The sequence below is a fragment of the Clarias gariepinus genome, chromosome 19, assembly GCF_024256425.1.
Source record: "Clarias gariepinus isolate MV-2021 ecotype Netherlands chromosome 19, CGAR_prim_01v2, whole genome shotgun sequence".
Classification (NCBI taxonomy): domain Eukaryota; kingdom Metazoa; phylum Chordata; class Actinopteri; order Siluriformes; family Clariidae; genus Clarias; species Clarias gariepinus.
This window is the reverse complement of record NC_071118.1, coordinates 12412609-12433598: the sequence shown is the minus strand read 5'-3', so window position 1 is coordinate 12433598 and position 20990 is coordinate 12412609. Positions and strand designations below refer to the sequence as shown.

General features: G+C 35.4%; 2 protein-coding genes across 3 annotated transcripts; one reads left to right on the top strand and one right to left on the bottom strand.

Annotated features, from left to right (window-relative positions):
* The first annotated feature begins 695 nt into the window (after nucleotides 1-695).
* Nucleotides 696-11721, top strand: tgfb1b (transforming growth factor, beta 1b). 2 transcript variants are annotated; one of them, XM_053478553.1, is made up of 7 exons: nucleotides 696-2253; nucleotides 6218-6481; nucleotides 6592-6666; nucleotides 6757-6904; nucleotides 7099-7249; nucleotides 8659-8769; nucleotides 8855-11721. In XM_053478553.1, exons 1-7 carry the CDS (start codon nucleotides 1893-1895, stop codon nucleotides 8900-8902), a joined length of 1158 nt encoding a protein of 385 aa, XP_053334528.1. In that variant the 5' UTR covers nucleotides 696-1892; the 3' UTR covers nucleotides 8903-11721. The 2 variants fall into 2 exon arrangements, with proteins under 2 accessions (XP_053334528.1, XP_053334527.1); XM_053478552.1 differs by having other exon boundaries at nucleotides 698-2256.
* A 3468-nt stretch (nucleotides 11722-15189) lies between these two features.
* Nucleotides 15190-19337, bottom strand: cbr1l (carbonyl reductase 1-like). Its single transcript, XM_053478556.1, has 4 exons — nucleotides 18885-19337; nucleotides 18592-18772; nucleotides 16297-16420; nucleotides 15190-15506 (listed from the first exon to the last, which is right to left on the bottom strand). The coding sequence occupies exons 1-4, from the start codon at nucleotides 19171-19173 to the stop codon at nucleotides 15267-15269; spliced, it is 834 nt and encodes a 277-aa protein (XP_053334531.1). The 5' UTR covers nucleotides 19174-19337; the 3' UTR covers nucleotides 15190-15266.
* Between the last annotated feature and the right edge of the window lie 1653 nt (nucleotides 19338-20990).

Below are 20990 nucleotides of genomic sequence, written 5' to 3'. Positions count from 1 at the left end.
TAATACTCATACACAAAAATGTGTTTTCTGTTTAAATTTAGTTTAAATAAATCGACACATTTAGATACGTAGTCCTGTGCACCCAGTAGTCTTATATACAGTGCAAATATCAAAGACCACATTCATCATCTCTTCAATCAACTTAGTATTCATTACAATAAAGAAGTAAAAAATACAGTATATTATATTTTCAGTAAAATTTTCAAACAGTACTATGTAATATTACAAATAAAATCTTACCGATTTCATACTCAACAACAAAACAGTGTGATTAAATACAAGTATATGATTGAACTCCCAATGTTATAGTTCATAAATCACAAAAGTCTTAAATATTATTATTAAGAGTATTATTGTTTAAAACAAGTAATTCATAAAAATGTACAAATTTTACACCTTGTTATGCTGTTGCTTTATTAAACTATGGATTGGCTACTTGTGATGTAAAAAGTTCTGGGAAAGCAAGTAACTATTGATTTTTTTTAAACAACTCGAGAAAATTGACATCTAATGTATTGTATGTGGACATTTAATATTTTTTATCCCACTACGTTGTATTGATAATAGATAATCTGTGCTTGAGCTAAAAGTCACCATTTTGATCTGTTACAGATGTTTTAGATTGCTTATTTCCTGGGTGGAAAGTTTTTTTTTTTTTATTGGGGGGGGGGTTTAATAAAAGCGGAAAAACTGTTGTGGTTCACCAAAGTTGTCTTGGATGGAACGTTATGCTCTTATAAATTATTTTTGTCTTCAGTGAGCTCTGACAAGCAAGAACATTTAAGAAAAACGGAACAATGTCTGATTGAAGATTGATGTGGAACATAACCAAGCGTTGGACACTCATTTAAGCAAGCTGAAAATAGGAACCGCAGCAGTTTTTAGCTGCATCAGCATTCTCACCTTTCTCAAGGGCAGGCTCATGAAAATGCTTCTAGATCGTAGAGGGTTGTCGCTTGTGGCATATTGTCATGGTGTCCTGTTTACATCCAAGTTCCATTCGTTTTTTTTGTTTTTTTTTAACCAATGACTGATAAAGGGAAAAGGAACAAGAAGAGGAGGGAGGAAAGGGAGGACAATGCTGATCTAAGCTTGGAGGATTGTGTTAGTGTGTGTGCAGTCGGCATGGGGCTAGGTACAAACTAGTATTTGCTTCACTTCACCTTGGAGGAAAAACACTCAGCTGGAAATTGCGTCTCACTTCTTTAAACCTGGAAGGCAAATTTACAGATAAGTTTGATGAAAGATTTGTACTATATGAACACATCAGATTATGTTTATTTTCTTTAGTCAAACAAAAAATGCATTTGAGGCTATTGTAATTAATGGGTTAAATTCAATGGGGAAATTGCTTTGCAGTAAAGGAAGTTTTGTGTGCTTTATGTTAAGCTGTGCTGCTTCCTTTTCCTCTTTCACCCCTTAACTTGAGACTGAAGTGAGGCATATGAAACAAGGAAGCAGCACTAAAAGCTCCAATAAACTGTTTTACACCTCATGAATATTACCATTTTGGACTATTCAACGCTGTTAAAGTTGCCTTGTGTGCTGTAAGTAATATCTTTTAAAAGAGTTTTACTTCAAGTTTGTATTTAGTTTACTGTGTGGCAGCATGCTGCATTCCTGAGAGACTTCATCTTGGAAGCTGTGTGTTTGTCCGATTCAGCAATGCTGGCTGCCAGCAAGACAGATATGGGCAGCAATTTCACAGTGGTGTAGTGAGGCTGATTTTGACCGTGAAGTTTTTTAATTCAAGCGAGCAGCCAATGGAAAACTTTTTTTTGGAATCCTGAAATGGAACAAGCATTAAACACGTGTGCGCCTTAAAACTATTTTCTCTCTTGGACTTCCTGAGATTTCTTCAGTGTAAAAACACCATTGTAGCACCAGTGCGGATGATGAGGGCACAGAGTTTGCTGTTGGCACTGCTGTGCCTGATGGGATGTGTGAGTTACTGTGGCACATTATCAACCTGCAAACCGCTGAACCTGGAGCTGGTGAAAAGGAAGCGTATCGAGGCCATCCGTGGACAGATCCTCAGCAAACTACAGCTGATTAAAGAGCCAGATAATGATGATGATGATGATGACGATGATGAAGGAAAAGGAGATGAGGTACCTGCAGAAGTCCTGTCCGTCTACAATAGCACTGTGGAGTTGAGTAAGGAGCTGGTGCAGAAGATGGAACCTGTGGATACTCCTGATGCAGAGGAGGAGTACTATGCCAAGGAGGTTCATAAGTTTAACATGACTAACTGTAGTGAGTATTTTCAGCCTCTTTTCAACATTAGCACAAATGCCTCATTAATTATTGTGTAAAACGGCAGAAATGCTCTGTAGGAACAGATATACTCAAAATGATGACATACCAAACTTAAGTCGTCATTTTTTTGAGGTTTCATACTGGTTAGCACAACCACAAACAGGAAGGAAGGGTGCTTAGTGGCTGCTAGGGAGTGACTCAGATCCCATTTTAAGAGACCTCTGGGCAACTAGTGTTCTCTATCTTTGATCACACATCCATCAATTAACTGTTATCTCTTAGGACCAGGCTATGGTTGTTCAGTATTAATAGACATATACTTTGTCATTGACTTTGTAGCTAACACCAAATTAATAGGAGAATAGGTATTTTGCATTTTTCTTCAGCTTTTGTAGTCTAATGTTGATCAGTGGGTCAGATTAAGTTAAAATCTATACTTTGTTTTATTTGTTTACCACCAAACAATATTGAAGATAGGAAGCGTCTGGGCAGCTGTTTGCAGTTATATGTGATCTGGAATATAAAATCTCGAATGTCAAATTCTACACTCTTCAACATTTTTTATTTTATTTTACAAGTGTTCTTTGGTTAACCCTTTTTGGAAATCCCTGACATTTCTATGTATGTATAAAGAGTCTTTCTTTATTACAAAAGGTATGTGTATTAGAGGTCTGAGACCTGTAATTATCTAAAGGAACATTTAGATTATCTTTAAATGGATCAAATAATGTAACACCTGTAAAAAAACCTACATACTGTAGGACATTTAAGGCCCTGAGAAAGGGAAAAAAATAATGTTAAGGTTACACATTTGTATACATGAACAAGAGTTTTTTACAGAACAGTAGGTTTCTGTCAGCATCAATAACAAAATATCAGTTATATTTTAACAGTAAGCCACAGTGTTATGTCAGTGGTCATAAATGTTACTGTAGTATATTTTCATCTCTTAAAAATAAATGTGGAAGTAGAAGTGCAACAGTGTAGTGTAATGCAGCTTCATGTATGGTATTGTTGACACCAGAGGTGTTTTTTTCACTATCACAGCAATTTTACAATTAAAGTTCAATCCTGTTTTCACTTGCGTTAAAGCTGATATACATATTCATTCACTCACCAATCTGTTTTTCTTCTGTTTTAAGAGTTAAAAAAAAAAAGGCAGCAAGTCTTGTTACCAAGAAACCACAAAGCACTTACTCCTCTGTGTAATGGCTGTGCCAAGTCAGAAAGCCCAAACTTACAGCTTTACCTCTGTTACAAAACACACACACTGCAGATTGCTTCCATAAATATTAAATAAACATAGGGTGACGGTTTCTGTAAGCTCATCAACAAACGCCCTTTTTTTAAAACATTTGTTTATGTGGATTGTCCATCATACAAGTCAACAGCACTGCAAGCTGTAATAAAACGTAAGCAACACCTTCTGCCCAATCATTTATAATAATTCAACAGCAATGTGGTGTAACACATAAATAAAAGAACAAGTATGTACTCTTCAATGACAAATACATAAAAACTTCAAGTTTGCAGACCTGTTGATTACTGTTATCAGGAACCTCACACTGCTTGTAGATTTTGAGGAGTTTCAATTGCATGGTTGTGTACAAATGAAATGCATTGCAGTAGAAGCTATTTGTTTGAGAGACATAAATTAAGTACAAAACTTGTATATTTTTATAATTATAAAATATGGTATATTATTTTAATTATACACTCACTGGTGTATGTATGTGCAATGCATTGACATCCTGTCCAGGCTGTACCCCGTCTGGGCTTCAGGCCCCCACAATCCTGTATACAGAATAAAGTGGTATACAGTAGATGATCAGTAAATTAGTGATACACTCACCGGCCACCTTATTAGGTGCACCTTGCTAGTACAGCTTTGGACCCCCTTTTGCCTCAGAACTGTCTTACTTTGTGGCATAGATTGAATAAGGTGCTGGCGACATTCCATAGAGATTTTGGTCCATATTGACATGATAGTATCACACAGTTGCTGCAGATTTGTTGGCTGCAAATCCATGATTTAAACTTCCATTTTACCACATCCCAAAGATTTCCAAGCGATATATGGGCCAGATCAACATGGTAGTTGTGGGTTAGAACTGCACCATAATAATTTTGCTATCTGGGATTGGATTGAGATCTGGGGAGGCCATTTAAGAACAGTGAACTTATTGCCATGTTCAAGAAACCAGTTTAAGGTGATTTTAGCTTTGTGACATGGCACATTATCCTACTGCACATAAAGGGATCAACATGGTCGAAAACAATACTCAGATAGGCAGAAATCAAGAGTCATCAAACTAGGCACCATTTTTTCCAGTCATCTGTTAGACCAAATTTGGTAAATTTTGGTGTTTTTCGTTTTTTTTTTTTTTTTTAGCTGACAGGAGTAGCACCCAGTTTGATCTCCTGCTGCTGTAACCAATTTGTTTCAAAGTTCAATTAGCTGTGTTTTAAGAGATACTCTTTGGCATACCTTTCGGTCAACTAGAAATAGTTTGGCTAGTTTTTTCTGACCTCTGGCATCAAAGGGTATTTTGCCCAGAGGCTTGCTGCTCACTGTATATATTCTCTTTTCAGAGCATTCGCTGTAAACTCTAAAGATGGTTGTGCATGAAAATCCCAGTCGACTAGCAGTTTTGTTATACTCAGTCTACTCAGTCCACATTCAAATTTACTTAAATTACCCTTCTTCCTCATTTTGATTCTTGGTTTAAACTTAAGCAAATTGTCTTGACCATGCTTAAATGCATTGAGTTGCTGCCATGTAATTAGTGATGAGATATTTGCATAAACATGCAGCTGAATAGGTTTATGTAATGAAATAACTGGTAGGAGTATATATATAATTCATGCCTTGTTAATAAATAGCCTGCTTAAAAACATTTTATTTTATATTATAATTTTTTTAAATTCACTAGTGTAACATTTTATCAGCATGCCTCTTTTGGTATTTCACATTCACACTGCAGTAAGAAAAATAGAGAAATATAATGATTAAAAATGCGACTGACTGTGAAAGTAAAGTAAGTAAATTAAAGCATGCAGGTAAATTTGCAGTGGTTGACACTGTGGTTTTCCAGTGCCAACCACTTCCAAATTAACTGTAAGCTTTTCGTTACTTCCTTTCATGCAGTCTTCTGCATCTTCAGTCATTATTTTTCTCTTCAGTAACCCCATAATGAAATGCTGTGCAGTCACAGAAGCACTTATTTGTAGGTAGAAGTGTTGCTCTGTGGAGATACAGTATGGTTTTATGTGGACCATTTTCTTAGAGCCTTGGCCAAGGTGTAATAACTGTCAGATAGAGGAATAACTTAAGCCTATTTCTAAAATTCTAGTAGCATTTCTAATTATAATAATAATAAAAATGCTCTTTTATCTTAATATATTACAGATGTGCCTTCTGAATGAGACAAAAATGATAGTTCCACATTTTTACTATAAAAAAGATGTTACGGGTAAAACTAGATCTTTCTCTATTGTTTTGTTTTCTCTATAAAAAAAACTCTTCATCCTCCATCCTTACGTTCTTCACCAGGATATATGATGCAGGTAAATTTGCATGCTGCATGAGCCGACGTTACATCGCACATGTCTTACTATGATAAAACACTGTTGTCAAATACCTAGGTGAGACTGAAGTCCTTAAAGGATGAGGCTGATGATGAAGTTTTGGTATTGTTTTTAATCATCATGATATTCAACAATCTTTGTAATTAAAACGTTGCCAGTAATTTACTACAAAAAAACAGTCAAAGCCAATCAACAATCCATTGATCCTAAATTGTATACTTATATTGCTACAAACCCAACTGCAGGCTGATTTATCCATTGTGCCTAAACTGTGGGAAATGATGTTATAGCTTTTTACAAAATCCTCCCCCAAAATTTGCTTCTTTTGCTGTTATACAAAAGTTTACATATTTTTTTCTCTCTTTTATAGCTGAGAATAATATGGTGATGCTGTTTAGCGTCACAGAAATGAAAAACATTTTGGGTTTAGACCGTATGGTTTCCCAGGCTGAGCTCCGCCTTCTCATTAGGAATCCTTCAATACCTTTGGCCAGTGAGCAGAGATTAGAGCTTTATCAAGGCGTTGGGGATGAGGCTCGGTATCTGAATTCACATACTATCACCAATAAGTTCAAAGACAAATGGATTTCCTTCGACGTGACACAGACTGTAAAAAACTGGCTGCTAAGTTCTGGTGAGTTAATTTAATCTTTTCCAGGATCAGTTCATATCTCAGGATTATAGGGACAAAAATGGAATAAAGTGGGTTGTTTTTTGTTTTAATGTATCCTATGTCCACTACAGAGGGGGAAAAAAAATTAGAAGTAAAGTTACATTGTGCTTGTGGGAAGAGTGTAGAAAAGCAGTTCCAAATTTCAGGTTGGTAATATGAACAACACATTACACCCAATTGTTTATCTGAGTTTAGTTTCTTGCGTGTTAAAAAATGTATTGATTGCTTATTTTCAGGCATACCCTGTGTAAGAGGAGACAAAGCAGTTCTATATGCCAAACTGCCAAAGCCACACATTCTGATAATGTCACTACCTGCAGAGCGTGTCCGTCATCTCAGTTCAAGAAAGAAACGGCAAGCTACAGGAGATGCAGTTTGTTCTGAGTTGAGCAATTAATATTATTTATATTATTTAGCATAAAAATACTATGTATTTAGCATAAAAATACTATGTATTTTTATGCTAAATATAACGCTCAATGCGTCCTTTCTGTTGTATTTCAAGTGCTCTCTCTCTTTCTCCACATTTCTTTTTTTATTTCAGTGTTCTCACTGTCTCCCTTTTGTGTTTTATCCAGACAGTCAGATGTTTGCTGTGTGAGAAAACTTTATATAGACTTCCGTAAGGACCTGGGATGGAAATGGATACATGAGCCCTCTGGCTACTATGCGAACTATTGTATCGGCTCCTGTAGCTTTGTTTGGAATGCAGAAAATAAGTACTCACAGGTAACATGCATTGATGAAATGATCAAATGTGAATCAAATCAAAAATCAAAATCATAATCAATCTAAGTCTTATACAGTAATAAAGGGAGTGGTGGTTAAGGTGGCTAAGGCTTTGACTTGTTGATTTGGAGATTTGAGGATCAAAGGTTCGAGCTCTGCTGTCAGTGGGTTGTCACAACCTATATTACATAACCACTGAATTCAGTGCACAGTTGGTGTAGTGGTCAGCACCTCCAGGGTCTGGGTTGGATTCCCGGCCAGGTTCGATTCCCATGTCTGTGTGCATGGAGTTTACATTGGTGGGATTGGGCTAATTGTTGTTTCCAAATTTCCCTGTGTGTGAGTGTGCATACAGCATGTGTGTGTACGCCCTGCGAAGGATTGGCACCCTGTCCAGTGTACCCGCCTTGTGCTCTAAGTTTCCTGGAATAGGCTCCAGGCCCCCCATTTTTGCATTAATATGAGCCCACTGTCAGAGCTACTTTGTTAATTAGGTCTTACTTCATGACCCTGTATACATTCTTTTGTAGACACTTTCATGCATGTTCTTATTGGTAGAACTAGAGCAGGGGTTGGTGAAATACACTATTCTTACATGTTTGTTTCAGAAAATAGTGGTGCCCAAACCTTACAAAATCTAGAAAGAAATACTATATATTACTAGTAAGAACTACCACATAGTAAACCACAAAGACCCTGCTTTTCTTGTTTTCAAAGCTAGTCCACAAAAAAATGCAAAGCTGCAAATATAAATATTTACAAATATTTACAAATATTTACAAACAGTTTCACTGTTAAATGTGGTAATATAGAATCACAATAGATGTGGTTACTTTAATGAAGGTATACAGTAAGTAAAAGAATGAAGCACAATGAGGCATGACAATGTAGGGAAGAAAATCAATGGCCATGAAGTAAGAGCAATGGCCATATTAATTTTAGTTCCGGTTTAAGTGTTTTTTCCCAAGCTGGGATTTTCTTGTAACTGAGAATACCATGATCTCAAGAGTATATGTTGTTTCACCATAGAGTCAATTCCTCTAATTATAACCATTCAGTATAGGTTGGAAAATCTTTTTTAGCCACTTCATAGTTATTTTTTGACTACCACATGGAGCATAAAATGCTGAATATTTATATTAAATATATTTGTAAATATTTATATTTGCAGCTTTGCATTTTTTTGTGGACTAGCTTTGAAAACAGGAAAAGCAGGGTCTTTGTGGTTTACCATGTAGTAGTTCTTACTAGTAATATATAGTATTTCTTTCTAGATTTTGTAAGATTTGGGCACCACTATTTTCTGAACCAAACATGTAAAAATAGTGTATTGCACAAACCCCTGCTCTAGTTCTACCAATAAGAACATGCATGAAAGTGTCTACAAAAGAATGCATTTATATAAACAGGTGCTGGCACTGTATAAACATCACAATCCTGGAGCGTCAGCCCAGCCTTGCTGTGTGCCGCACGTCCTGGATCCTTTACCCATCCTGTACTATGTGGGGAGGCAACATAAGGCAAGTATAATAACATTGTGCATTCTTCACCTACTTGTAATAAAATGTAAATTAATGTGGTTGGTACAATTTGGCTCTTCCACAGGTAGAACAACTGTCGAATATGATAGTCAAGACCTGCAAATGTAGCTGAATAATATGTGGTCTTCTGAATATATTGAGAAGATACAAAGAAGATTATTAAGAGGAAGGGAGAAGGTTGTGAATGGACGAACAAAACATACAACTACTGTCTTTGGACATTTTGCGTTTCATTGTTTTTTTTTGTTTTTTTTGTGTGAAAGTTTCACCCCTTAAACTTCCTGGAGGACCAGAAATCAGTAGGTCCTCACGTGAATTCCTGTTTCTTGTACCTACTAATGATAACATTTAATATAAAAATATGCTTTATGGTCAATTATTCAATAATATGATGGAATTTATTGGCAAATCTCCTTCTAATATTCTTCCTGGTACAGAGTTTCACTGTTAAATGTGGTCTTTTTATGTAGCCTTATGCAGTAAGTGTTGGGCTGTAATGAAATACAAGTAACAGCGGTACGTATTTAAGATAATGAAAAAAAATTTTTCACTCCATCAAATAGGTTTATAAGCATGTGAACACTTTTATTTGCCCATGATGAGTCAGATTTTAGTGTACTTTAAAATTTTACCCAGCTTTGGACACACTAATTATTAGCTAATTACATGCTGATGCAGAACATAATAAAACACTGGATTTCAGAAAGAAAACAGAAGAAAACTGGATTTCCATACCAAGCAAGAAACAGATGCAACACAGACATTCTGACAGCTAATATCCGATCACAAACCAAACTCAAGTCTATTTTACCATGGCACTATAACAGAGTGTGAAATTTACTGTGGGAGGAAATCACACCCAGCTAGCATGTTCTTAGGCTTTCTTAGACAAAGTTGTTGCTCAATGTTTCTTAAACTGGCTCCGATTATCTTGTTACAGTGTTAGGCAGCAAGTAAAAAGTCAGTTCTCAAAGTTGAGGTGTTAAGGTGGTGAGAAAATGGGGCAGTTGTAAGGATCTGAGCAACTTTGACAAGGGTGAAATTGTGATGTCTAGATGTCTGAACCAGAACATCTCCAAAACGACAGGTCTTGTGATTTGAGGTAAACATTTTCATCTTTCTGCTGCAGCAGCTCTTGATTGTAGATTGTCGTCAGGCAGGATAACATTAATAATAACATGTAAATTACTAATAGTGATTCTTTTTCAATCTAAACCCTATGCAGTTAAGTGTTGAGCTGAGTAAAAAAAACGGCCAATAATAAAGGTTTCTCTCTCTCTCTCTCTCTCTCTCTCTCTCTCTCTCTCTCGCTCTCTCTCTCTTTTAGCTATATCTTACATCAGAAGTTGTCTGTGCATCATAGATAAACTGTGTGGACATACATTAGACATTGTTACTGGTTGTGGAAATGTATTTTTGAATTGTTTAATTCGAATAGTTTTCCATTAAAACATGATGTTGGTAGCTACAGAGAATTATTAAAATAGCCCATTCTGTAAAAGTGGCAATACTGGCATTGCCATTACTTACTGCTCTGTGTGTAGTCTGTCTAGAGTAAGCATGGGTATTGTAATACTTAGCTCAATGACCTGTTAGTGCCTAGTGCAGTTCCCATTTTTGACCAGTAGGTGCTAAAATAACACTATACAGTAGTTACAAGCTGGGCAGTAACTACTGTGCTCCCCATAATTTGCAACATCTAGACAGGCGACATATATCTGCAAAATATAAACATTTATTTTTGCCACTAAATTTTCCAATATGGTTTAAAGTGCATAGGCTGGGAACGGAGCAGATTTACATTTGTTATATGTATATTGTGCAAATCCCTTTTATTATTGGGAACACATGATAGTGCAAACTTAAATACTTTCACATATCCTGGTGTTCATTGAGATTAAACACATTGTAAATACTAGCTTGATTTGTGCAAAACTAAGAATGAATCTTACATGTGTAGAGGATTGTTGCTATAACAGCTTTGTGTTTAGGTTTACTACTGATATTACAATTTGATTGGACAAAAGGCATTCCAGGACTGCTAACATAAAGTACAACAGCACTGAGACATTTAACTGTGTATCACTCCACTCACTACACAGGTGTTCCTATAACAATCAATTACACTAACTGTCGGTCACCAGTTCAAAGCTAGTTCCACTAGTTGCAGAAGGATGTGTTGGTGACGCCAAATAACTGGTGAAATAAACAAACAAATTTAACAAACAAGTGCTACAACATATAAGGTAATGTTTCTAGGTGATGACCTCATAAAGCTGGTTAAAAAAATGCAAAGAATGTGCAATGCTTTCATTCAAGCAAAAGGTGTCCACTAAAATATATATATATATAAATAAGAAGAAACCCTTAAATAAGTGTGTGAGTATGTGTGTACCAACTTTTTAATGGTACTGTATAGTATCTGCATCTGATAAGCATATGACTTAAACTAAAATTACAAATCGTAATAGCATTTTAAAGGTGCCTTTTCAACAGTTTGACAGTATCTTCTCACAAGGTGAAATGATGGTTTGCACCTATCCAACACCTTAATCAATGTCTGACATTTATTGTGTAAGAAAGTGTCTATGTGCAATGATTAAGTTAAGAAATATAGGTTTTTATTTTGTCTTTTTTAATTTGTCTTGTTCTTCAAACAGCTGATGAGATGCCTCGAGGGTGACTCCTGCTGAGTTGTAAACCCATGTCCTCACTATGAGATACCATTTCATGAATTAGTAGTTGTGTGAGGCAGCATTTGTGGCTTTGCTCACACAGTGGTATTTTAGATTTTAAGAAATATGCTATACTACATGTCTAACTTATCTTGAACTTGCTGTTGAAAGCCGTCTGCTTAGGAACTTGCTCTCAGGCATTTTTGGTTAAACTAAACCACATGCAATGTAAATACTATAAAGCATCAAAAACTCATACTGAAGACTGTCGTCATTATCTGACTATTATTATCCACTGTTTAAATATACTTTTGGGACACTCTCTCATAGAGAATCACTTGTGTACAATAAACTCCACAAGCCCATCTTTACATCTGTTCCAGGTGTTCAGGAAACAAGATATCCTGTCAACAAGTTTTATTGTGATTATAGACTCAGCAAACATACAACGAACAGCAGGATCCTGTTGACAGATCAGTCGGTTGCAGGACCATAATATACAGCTTAGATGTTATTTGTTTTGGTTAAAAGATTTCAGTACTCATCTAAAGACAGATATGATGTAACATATGTAATTATAGTCATATACTAGCCTCAGTGTATTAAAACAGGTTAGTAACAGTTGCTAAACCTTTATGGAAATAAAATGATTCACTATTAATGCAGTTGAAAGATGCAACTTGCATCACTAATCACAACAAGCCATGGGCAGGTCTAATGTAAGGTCATGTATTATTGGGGTGTGTCGGGGTATCTTGTAGTGTAGTGATTGACAGTTTACTGGCGTGGGGAACATATTTTTTTAAATGTTTAAAATATTCATGGCAGAACGTTTAAAAGAGATTTAAGCTGGAGTATGTATATATGTTTATATATACTTTGTGTGTGTATGTATCTATATCTATCTATCTATCTATCTATCTATCTATCTATCTATATATATATATATATATGCTTCCAGAACAGGTCATCAGGGAAGAAAAAAAAATCTATTAAAGCTTTGACCTGCTCCTTCAGTGCATTCAGGCCATCAGCTGGCTTCATTTTGTTGACACATATTATTGCTGAGCCTAGACCTGACAAACCAACCTCAGATCATAACACTGCCTCCAGAGACTTGTACAGTGACTACTATGCATGATGAGTGCATCGCTTCATGTGCTCCCATGGGGGTAAATCTGGTATCAGACCATCAGACCATAATAATTGTTTCCACTGCTCCAAAGTAATTCTTTATGCTCCCAGGCAAATACATGCCTTTTTCTGATTAGTCTCACCAAGTTGTTTCCTTATGGCCACACAGCTGTTTAATTCAAATCATGTGAGTTCTTTTTAAATTGCGCATGTGGAAATGATCTTACTTTCACTATTAAACACAGCTGTAATGTCTACTGTTTTTTTTCTTTTTTTACGATGCAGCAATGCAAGCGTTTAAGTGATTTTCACTCATGGTTTTTCATAATTTTTTTTCCCAACCACATTTCTTCCACAAAGTTGATGGTTCAGCACTATGCTTCCAGGTTCAGCAATCTCAATTAGGCCAAGAATTTTGCCCTTTTAAAAATGGTAACCACTGCACCAATTATCCAGTTACAGGCTTTTATGTATTTGTTGATTTCAATCATCAAAATGGTGTCTTTGTTGTGTGCTCAAAAGTGGTGTGGCTGTTGCAAGATGCACAATAAGGAGGTAACAAACAAATGTTACCAGTGCCACAATACAGCCAAGCATACATGGCCAGACCCAAAAGTGCAACACAGAGCTGTTTTTAAGTACTGTAATTGTTTTTATCTGGTTTATATACTGTATTTATTGTCATGTATTTACCTGTAGCACCTAAATCGATGTTCAGGGCATATAAATGTAACCAAACTAGTCCAGTTACAGTTAAATAATCCATCTGCACAATATGGACCATTTGGTCATGTCATGTCTGGGCTGTAAGAAAATGCTGGCACAGTAAACTCTTTTACTAATATATACTGTCTACCCCAAAAAAGCTAAATTTTAATGTTTCATAAAAACATTATATTCAAATTGGTCTAAGAACTGTCCAACGCAATAGAACCTGGAAGGATCATGCTAAATAGTCTATTGTGTTGAAAAAAAGTTAAAAGGAATTACCATTACCGAAGATCATAGGGGCAATATGACAAGAATTCACACAATTGGAATTGTTCTGTGGCCATAAAAAACCACTTGTTTGAGAGGATAATCAGAAAACTTGATAGGGAGCATCAAGTTTGGACTGGAGGAATGGAAAAAATGTCATCTTCTCTATCCATTCTAACTTCATCAGGGCCAAGGGTAATACTGAGCCTGTGTTACTTGGCACAACACAATGGGTAGAAAGCCAGGCCATCACAGTGTACCATGCACCTTCTGCCCAATTTGTACCACCAAGCCATCCTAATTTAAAGTCAGTGCCTTTATTGTTATAAATAAGGTGTGACCTTTTGTTGCCTAAAGCAAACTTTGTATATTAGTGATTTATATACACTACTTATTCACATTATAAACCTTCCAAACAGGTTCTGCATGTCACACATTTTCACAGTTTTCTGTGACGACTACCTGCATGGCTAAAAGAAAGCCTAAAAAATTGAAAAGAGGCTTTGAGACCTCTCTTATAAAAAAAACAAACATTTGTTTTAAATGTTAGTACAACAGTAGCCACTTTACAATATCATGCAATACTGATCTCACAAGACATCCCCTTAAATCGATACTATTTTTTTTACCTTCCACAATGTGTTGGTGTGATGCTGCCCTCTAGTGCACATTTAATGTTGTAGAACACCCCCAAAATAAGGTACTTCCTGTTGTTTTGTGACTATGAAGATTCCCAGACCATCCTGTCATTCTTCTGTCACTTAAATTAGTTAGTTAATAAATTAGGTAATCAATTAAAAATGCAGCTTGTCATGATACAGACTAACCACAAGTGCACTGTGTTACAGCTTTATTACATTTGATTTTTTCATATTTTCACTTCATCAGACAATTGGTGTAATTTATTATTATTTTTTTTTACGATTTTTTTTCTGAAATTATGTGGCAACAAGTTTGTGTGTGTGTTACAGTATATTAAACAACTGGCATTTGAAATGAAAGTGGTATGCACCAACAAGGAGGTTTACCAAACTGACTCTTGAATAAGCGAAAAACATGAATTCATTGACCAGTTTTTTGCATTAATTTAAATTTTTTCACCCAAAAAATCTGTAAAATGTGGAATGATTAGCAGGCCTAAAGATTATGCGAATTATAGTACTTGTGATTTGTGAACAAAATAAATAGAAATAAAAACATGCATTTTAATCTGATACTATTATCAGAGCTGCTGTTATCCAAAAATAGCACCTTTACCCAAGCTGATTCACAAATTTTACAATGCGGCAGTGTTTAGAGTAAATATTTAAATCACACTTTCTATAAAACCAGTATAAACATTTTACATCAGTTTATTAATGCATTTATAAAACTTTTTTCTGAAAAGATTAATTTTAAAATTAATTCCTTCAAGTCATCATCTGCTCATTTAGTCAATTCTAATGATGGAAGTGGCCTGGCACTACAGTGTAGTGGCATTTTGCCCACATCAGATTCTGGTCTGAATCTTCAGCGTGTGTAGTGATTTTTAAAGCATGAAGTGGAAATCAACCAAATGAAACACATAACTAATAACATTACATCTATCAAATATTTCATGGCAGAACTGAAATTAGGGACAATTTTTTGTATTTTTTATTTTTAAAACATTCACTGCTGTTTACATTATTTATACTATTTTTCCCCCTTCTACCATTCCCGCACCACTTTGTCCCAAACCAACTGTCCATGTGGCTCCTTGGCTCCAGCTGGCAACAATGCCAGGTACACTGGGGTTTCTGCTCCTTCCTCTGGGCTCTTGGTGGCATTTGGACCAGCCATGTCTGTTCTAACCAAGCCTGGGCAGCAGGCATTGAGGAGAATGCCATCACCAGACCTGGTTTCACTAAGAACTCGTGCCTGGATCCTTGAAAGAACAGTTACACCGATCTAAAAAAAAGATCAGAACAAATAGTTACTTTTTACCATTCATTTATTTGTTGAATTAATTATATCAGACCTACATTAAAGGCCATTCAGCTCTGTATACCTTTGTTTTGAATGATCATGGCAACTTGGAATGTCATGGCATATCAAGCACAGATTTAGATTTATTGAAGCCTTAGCTAATGGCCTGGGTCACTACGGGTGCTTTCGCACCTTTTAGTCAATTTGTTGAGATTAAATCAGACCAAAACTGTTGATTATTTTGTTTATTAGCACACCATGCATAATTGAACCAAATTGTAAAATGCATTGTCTGATCGGTGCATGGGGCTAAAACATAGTCATACAACTTGTCATCAAATGGTATGTCTGAAGTGCTGTAGCTCTATTTTCTGGATCAGTTTGATCAATGTTGCATATGTGAAAGGATAATGTACATACACTATAATAAGAAATATATTTTCATAAACAAGTCCACTATTGAGTGACTGTCTACTAATGAGCCTCATTAGTACACTCTGGTCACATCATCTTGCAATCACCCATTTAACAAAGAAAACATTACTTTGTAGACTAAATATCCCATTTATATTATTTAAAGAAATATTCACTCTAAAGTGACTTTAGGTATTATATTGTCAAATGACTGGAGAACAATAGATGACTCAATAGATTATTTATTTTGTTCACATTTTACTTTTTGTGCTAGTTTGGATTTCTTAATTTTATTTTTAGAGTTAAGACAGGATCTCAAATAGTCCACACTGTCAAAAAATAAGCTTGAAAACAGTACCTTAGTAGTACCATAAGCAGTGTTTGGCCAGCCCTGAGCCTCATGAGCGCCACTCTGTGCAGCAGTGACAAACTCCCCCATCATTAAGCAGAGCTCCTCATCTGCCATGTCTGTTCTTCTCAACCTGACAAACAGCATTTCATCAAAATGTATTTGAAATAAAAGGCTTTATAAATATCTGTATACAAATGTGTTATAATCATGAAAATGTCAAAATATTCAAGATTTTTTAAATTAACTTTCAATCTACCCCACAGAGTCTCTGATGTTAGTGAAAGGACATCCCTGGGGGATTAGTCATATGATCTTTAGAAATAATTACATTACATTAGAAAAATCCCTTTAAACAAAGAAAAGTGTAGTTTTGGATCCTGTGTGTGCACATATATAGTACTGTGCCATATTGTATGCTGTACCAATTTTTATTATATATGTTTATCATGTCTGCATAAGTATGTACAAAATCAGTCAGTATTTCTATATATAACTTAAAAATGAATATATGTGTTCTTCTGGTAACTTTGCCACACTCGTCTTTCTTTTTTTGTTGCAAATCCCAGGAGCGTACATTAGGTTTTTTTATTTCACCTGAAAACTGGTCTGACTTTCACTATATATCTCTTTCTTTACAGCCATGCATATATTCTTCTGTAATGTTATTTATTTATTCCTTTTTAAGTTATATATGGAAATACTGAATGATTTTGTACATAATTATGCAGACACAAACATATATAACAAAATTGGTACAGCATAGATTATGGTGCCTAAGACTTTTTCAAAGTACTGTATATACATCAATATAAATGCACACACACACCATCCACAATATCAAGTATCACACCAGCACATTTATACAGTTATCTAATAATAGTCAATAATAGACATAAAACCATAAAATTATGCAAGTACAGGTAAAGAGCTTCAGTTATTATTTACACAAAATATTAAAGTGGGGAAAATGTGATCTGTGACTTTAACCATGGAAGTGTTGTTGGTACCAAATGAGCTGGTATTATGTTTTAAGAAACAAAAACTATAAATGTATAAACTTATAACGTATTAATTATATATAAGTAAGTGACAGTTATGTGGAAAGGTGGAAACACCTTGATGATAAGAGGTCAAAGAACAATGGGCTGATTGTACAAGCTGGCAGGAAGAATACAGTTACTCACTTTTAAAACTTTGCAACTGTGGTAAGCTGACAAGCATCTCAGAGCTCAAATAAGACCTTTAGGTGCATGGGCTACAATAGCAGAATACTGTTCTTAGTTCCCTACCATAAGGTAAGAAGAATCTGAGGCTTTCATTGGCACATACTCCTCCATACTCATACCCTAACTGGACAGATAAAAATTATGGGGAAATTTATTTATTTATTTATTTTTTTTGCCAGTTTTCTGACCTTTCTGATCCAGAATGTTTTTTAGCTTGCAGATGTTCCACACTCCATTTGTACAAATTATAAAGATTTGTTGTTTGTGAAAATCCAAGATCAGCGATTTAAATACTTAAACCAGCCCATCTAGAACCAACAACAATGCCACAGTTAAATTGACAGAGCTACCTTATCTATATACTGTACAGTATTTGTATACACTAAAGAATGTAATACTAATTTAATGCAAAATGTTTACTTACAAATGATATCAGCAGCAAACCAGTGAAAAGTACAAATGAATAAAATATTCACATCATTTTGAAAATCTCTTTATATTTGGAATATCTCGAATTTGCCCTTGAGCTGGCATCAACACAACTGTGTATAAAAACGTGATGGTTCATGTTAAGAGTCAAAAGCATTACCATGTCACCCAAACAGTCTTCAGTGAAGGGATAAATCTCAAAGAATATCTGACCTTTTGTACAGAGGAGTTAAACATTAACCTAAATTTAAACCTTTGACCAACAGATCAGACACTTCAGAATCTTGGAAACATCTAAACAAACCTTTTTTTTTTTAATGTTTTTTCCTTTGTCTTTTATTTTTAAATTTCATGTTTATTTCTTGTTATAAATGGAAACAACAACAGAATTTCTACGGGCCTTCTGACTTATGGACCCCAACCCATCTGTGTGTGTGTGTGTGTGTGTGTGTGAGAGAGAGAGAGAGAGAGAGAGGGAGAGAGAAAGAGAGAGAGAGAGAGAGAGAAAGAGTGGTTTTCAGCTGTAGACCCTGACACATCATGCACAATTTGACCAACACTTAACTAATATATGCAGATAATAAACTAGAGTAACAAAGTTATACGTGGACAATAGTTATACGTGGACAATAGGTTTTGAGCATACTTTTCCTGGAGTTCTGGGCTACATTTATCCAGAGACCACTTGCTAGCGATACTGGATACATTGACCACACGAGCATTAGGCCTCAGCAGGGGGAACAGAGCATGGCACACCCACAGTGTTCCCCAAAAGTTGGTGCGCATGGTGACTTCAGCCTGTTCACCAAAAGGCTCAGTGGCTTTTACTAATGATGAGAAAAGAAAATAACATGTTTTTGCTGGTCAACTACTATGAGCAGTAAATATGTAAATTTACAAAAGCATTTTGTTTGCGTAAATTAATTGTGGTGAATTAACCTTTGTAAGCGATTCCCGCGTTGTTGATGAGCACATCCAGGCCTCCGTATTTCTCTTTCAGAAACTTTCCGAGCGCCAGTGAGCTGCTTTGGTCGCAGATGTCGAGTCGGTGAAAGACGACATTTTTGAAACCCTCGGCTTTCACCAGCTCTAATGCCTCCTTTCCCAGCGCTTCATTTCGAGCGGTGAGGAGAACATCTCCATCGTATCCTGCTTTACAAAGTCCTTTCACTATGGCCAGTCCGATGCCCTTGTTAGCTCCTGTGACTACAGCGACCTTGCCAGACATGGTTCTCTCTGTGCAACAATTACCCAAGGGAATCAAACAACCTGATAGTCGATAATACGCAGTGTAGTTTGACCCGCCCGTATGTCGCTTTAGGAACGAATCGGTTCTTTTTTTTTCTCAAAGATATGCTACGAATTAAACAGTAAAGTCGAAAGAGCCATTTAGAAACCAAAAGAGTCGACTCATACTAGAGTTGAGTCAAGTAATCAGATTCGGAAAAAAAGAACCGATGAGTATTCTGATGAGTATTCTGATCTGAGATCAGCCTCACAGTTTAGTGTGTGTGGGTGTAGTTGATTTACAGGTCTTTCAACAGGTAAAACTCGGGCAGCTTCTCTTATCGTTGGAAAAAAGTGCAAATCAGTCATGCGAAGTAAACTTTAAGGAAGTGTGGTAGGCATAAGGGATTTTTGTAGGAGAACAAACTTTGAGGAAAAGTACCAATTTGTAAGATTATACAGCTATGCGTGAGTTATGTCATTTAGTGGTTTATTCTTAAGGTAATTATGGCATACTAACTTTTTATCAAGCCATGGATGAACAATAGCCAGCATGGTCAACACATGTATACATGATAAACAATCATTATCATACATTATTTAATATTTATTCCTTTTGTCTAGTATAGAGTTGCCAATCATCCACTTAGTCAACAGCAAGCTTTCTCTTTAATATTTTTTAAATTTTTTTTATTAAATAATAAAACAGATGTTACAAATTATCTTAATCGACACTAATGGACATATTGCTTCTTAATGTGTAGCAGGTGGGACGGTGGCGTAGTAGTGACTGTAGCGGAACAAAGAGTGAGTGTTCCTAATGATGTGATTGTGAAAGTACTGTATAGTATACCTATTTTAGTAATGATGATATGTCTAATTTGTTTTATTTTCAACAAGGAGTATTCCTGTTCCTGAATGTCAGCAAATTAAAAAGCTGATCAAGTCATCATAACTATTCTACTAAAATGACTTCTTAAATAAAATAAAGTAAAATAATTTTTTGAAGTAAATGGGTTGTTAAACTGATCTGATCACTGTTACACCCAACAATGAATAAACGACATTATTAATTTTCCCTTGTCCTACAGTTGAGCTTTGGGTGTACTGCATTTAAGGGCTACTGTATTTTCACACTCCCTATGGGATTATTGTTACAGAAAGTTAATTTACTGGATTTTCATTACGTTTAGAAAACAATTAAATTTCTTATGAAACCAATTAAAAGTCTTACACTGTTCCTCAGGGAGTCCAGTTCATTAGTGAATGTAACCAATTTTTTTCTTTTGGATTACAGGACTATATCCTTGGGAAATTTTAGAGTTATTTCTGCAATTAAACTGAATCACATAGTAACACAATTAGAGTCATTAAGTTCAAAAGTTGACTATATTTGCAAGAAGGCAGTCTGACCCTGTCTGTGACTGTGCCCACTGTTTGATAAAGCTATTCATGTCATCAGAATTCGTGTTTATTCTTTTCTTTTGCATAATTTCACTTATGTAATGACACACCAGGGAAGCCTCAAAACAGATTACATTATTGATAATAAGGACAGTATAAATGGAATGAAGTTTCACACTTTTCCATTCCTTTTTTAATTAGACTAAGAATCTTTATTTTTGTGCAGTGTGCTGACATTACTTACATATATGCAGTATACATACATAAAATGTAAAAATATATAGATAAACTAATTAATTAAATAAAAAATATTACATGAGAAATGTTCTTTATTAATTATACATGTTACAATATACAGTATGTAATGTAAGTGCATAAACAATATTACAAATTAGTAAAAATATATATTCTTCT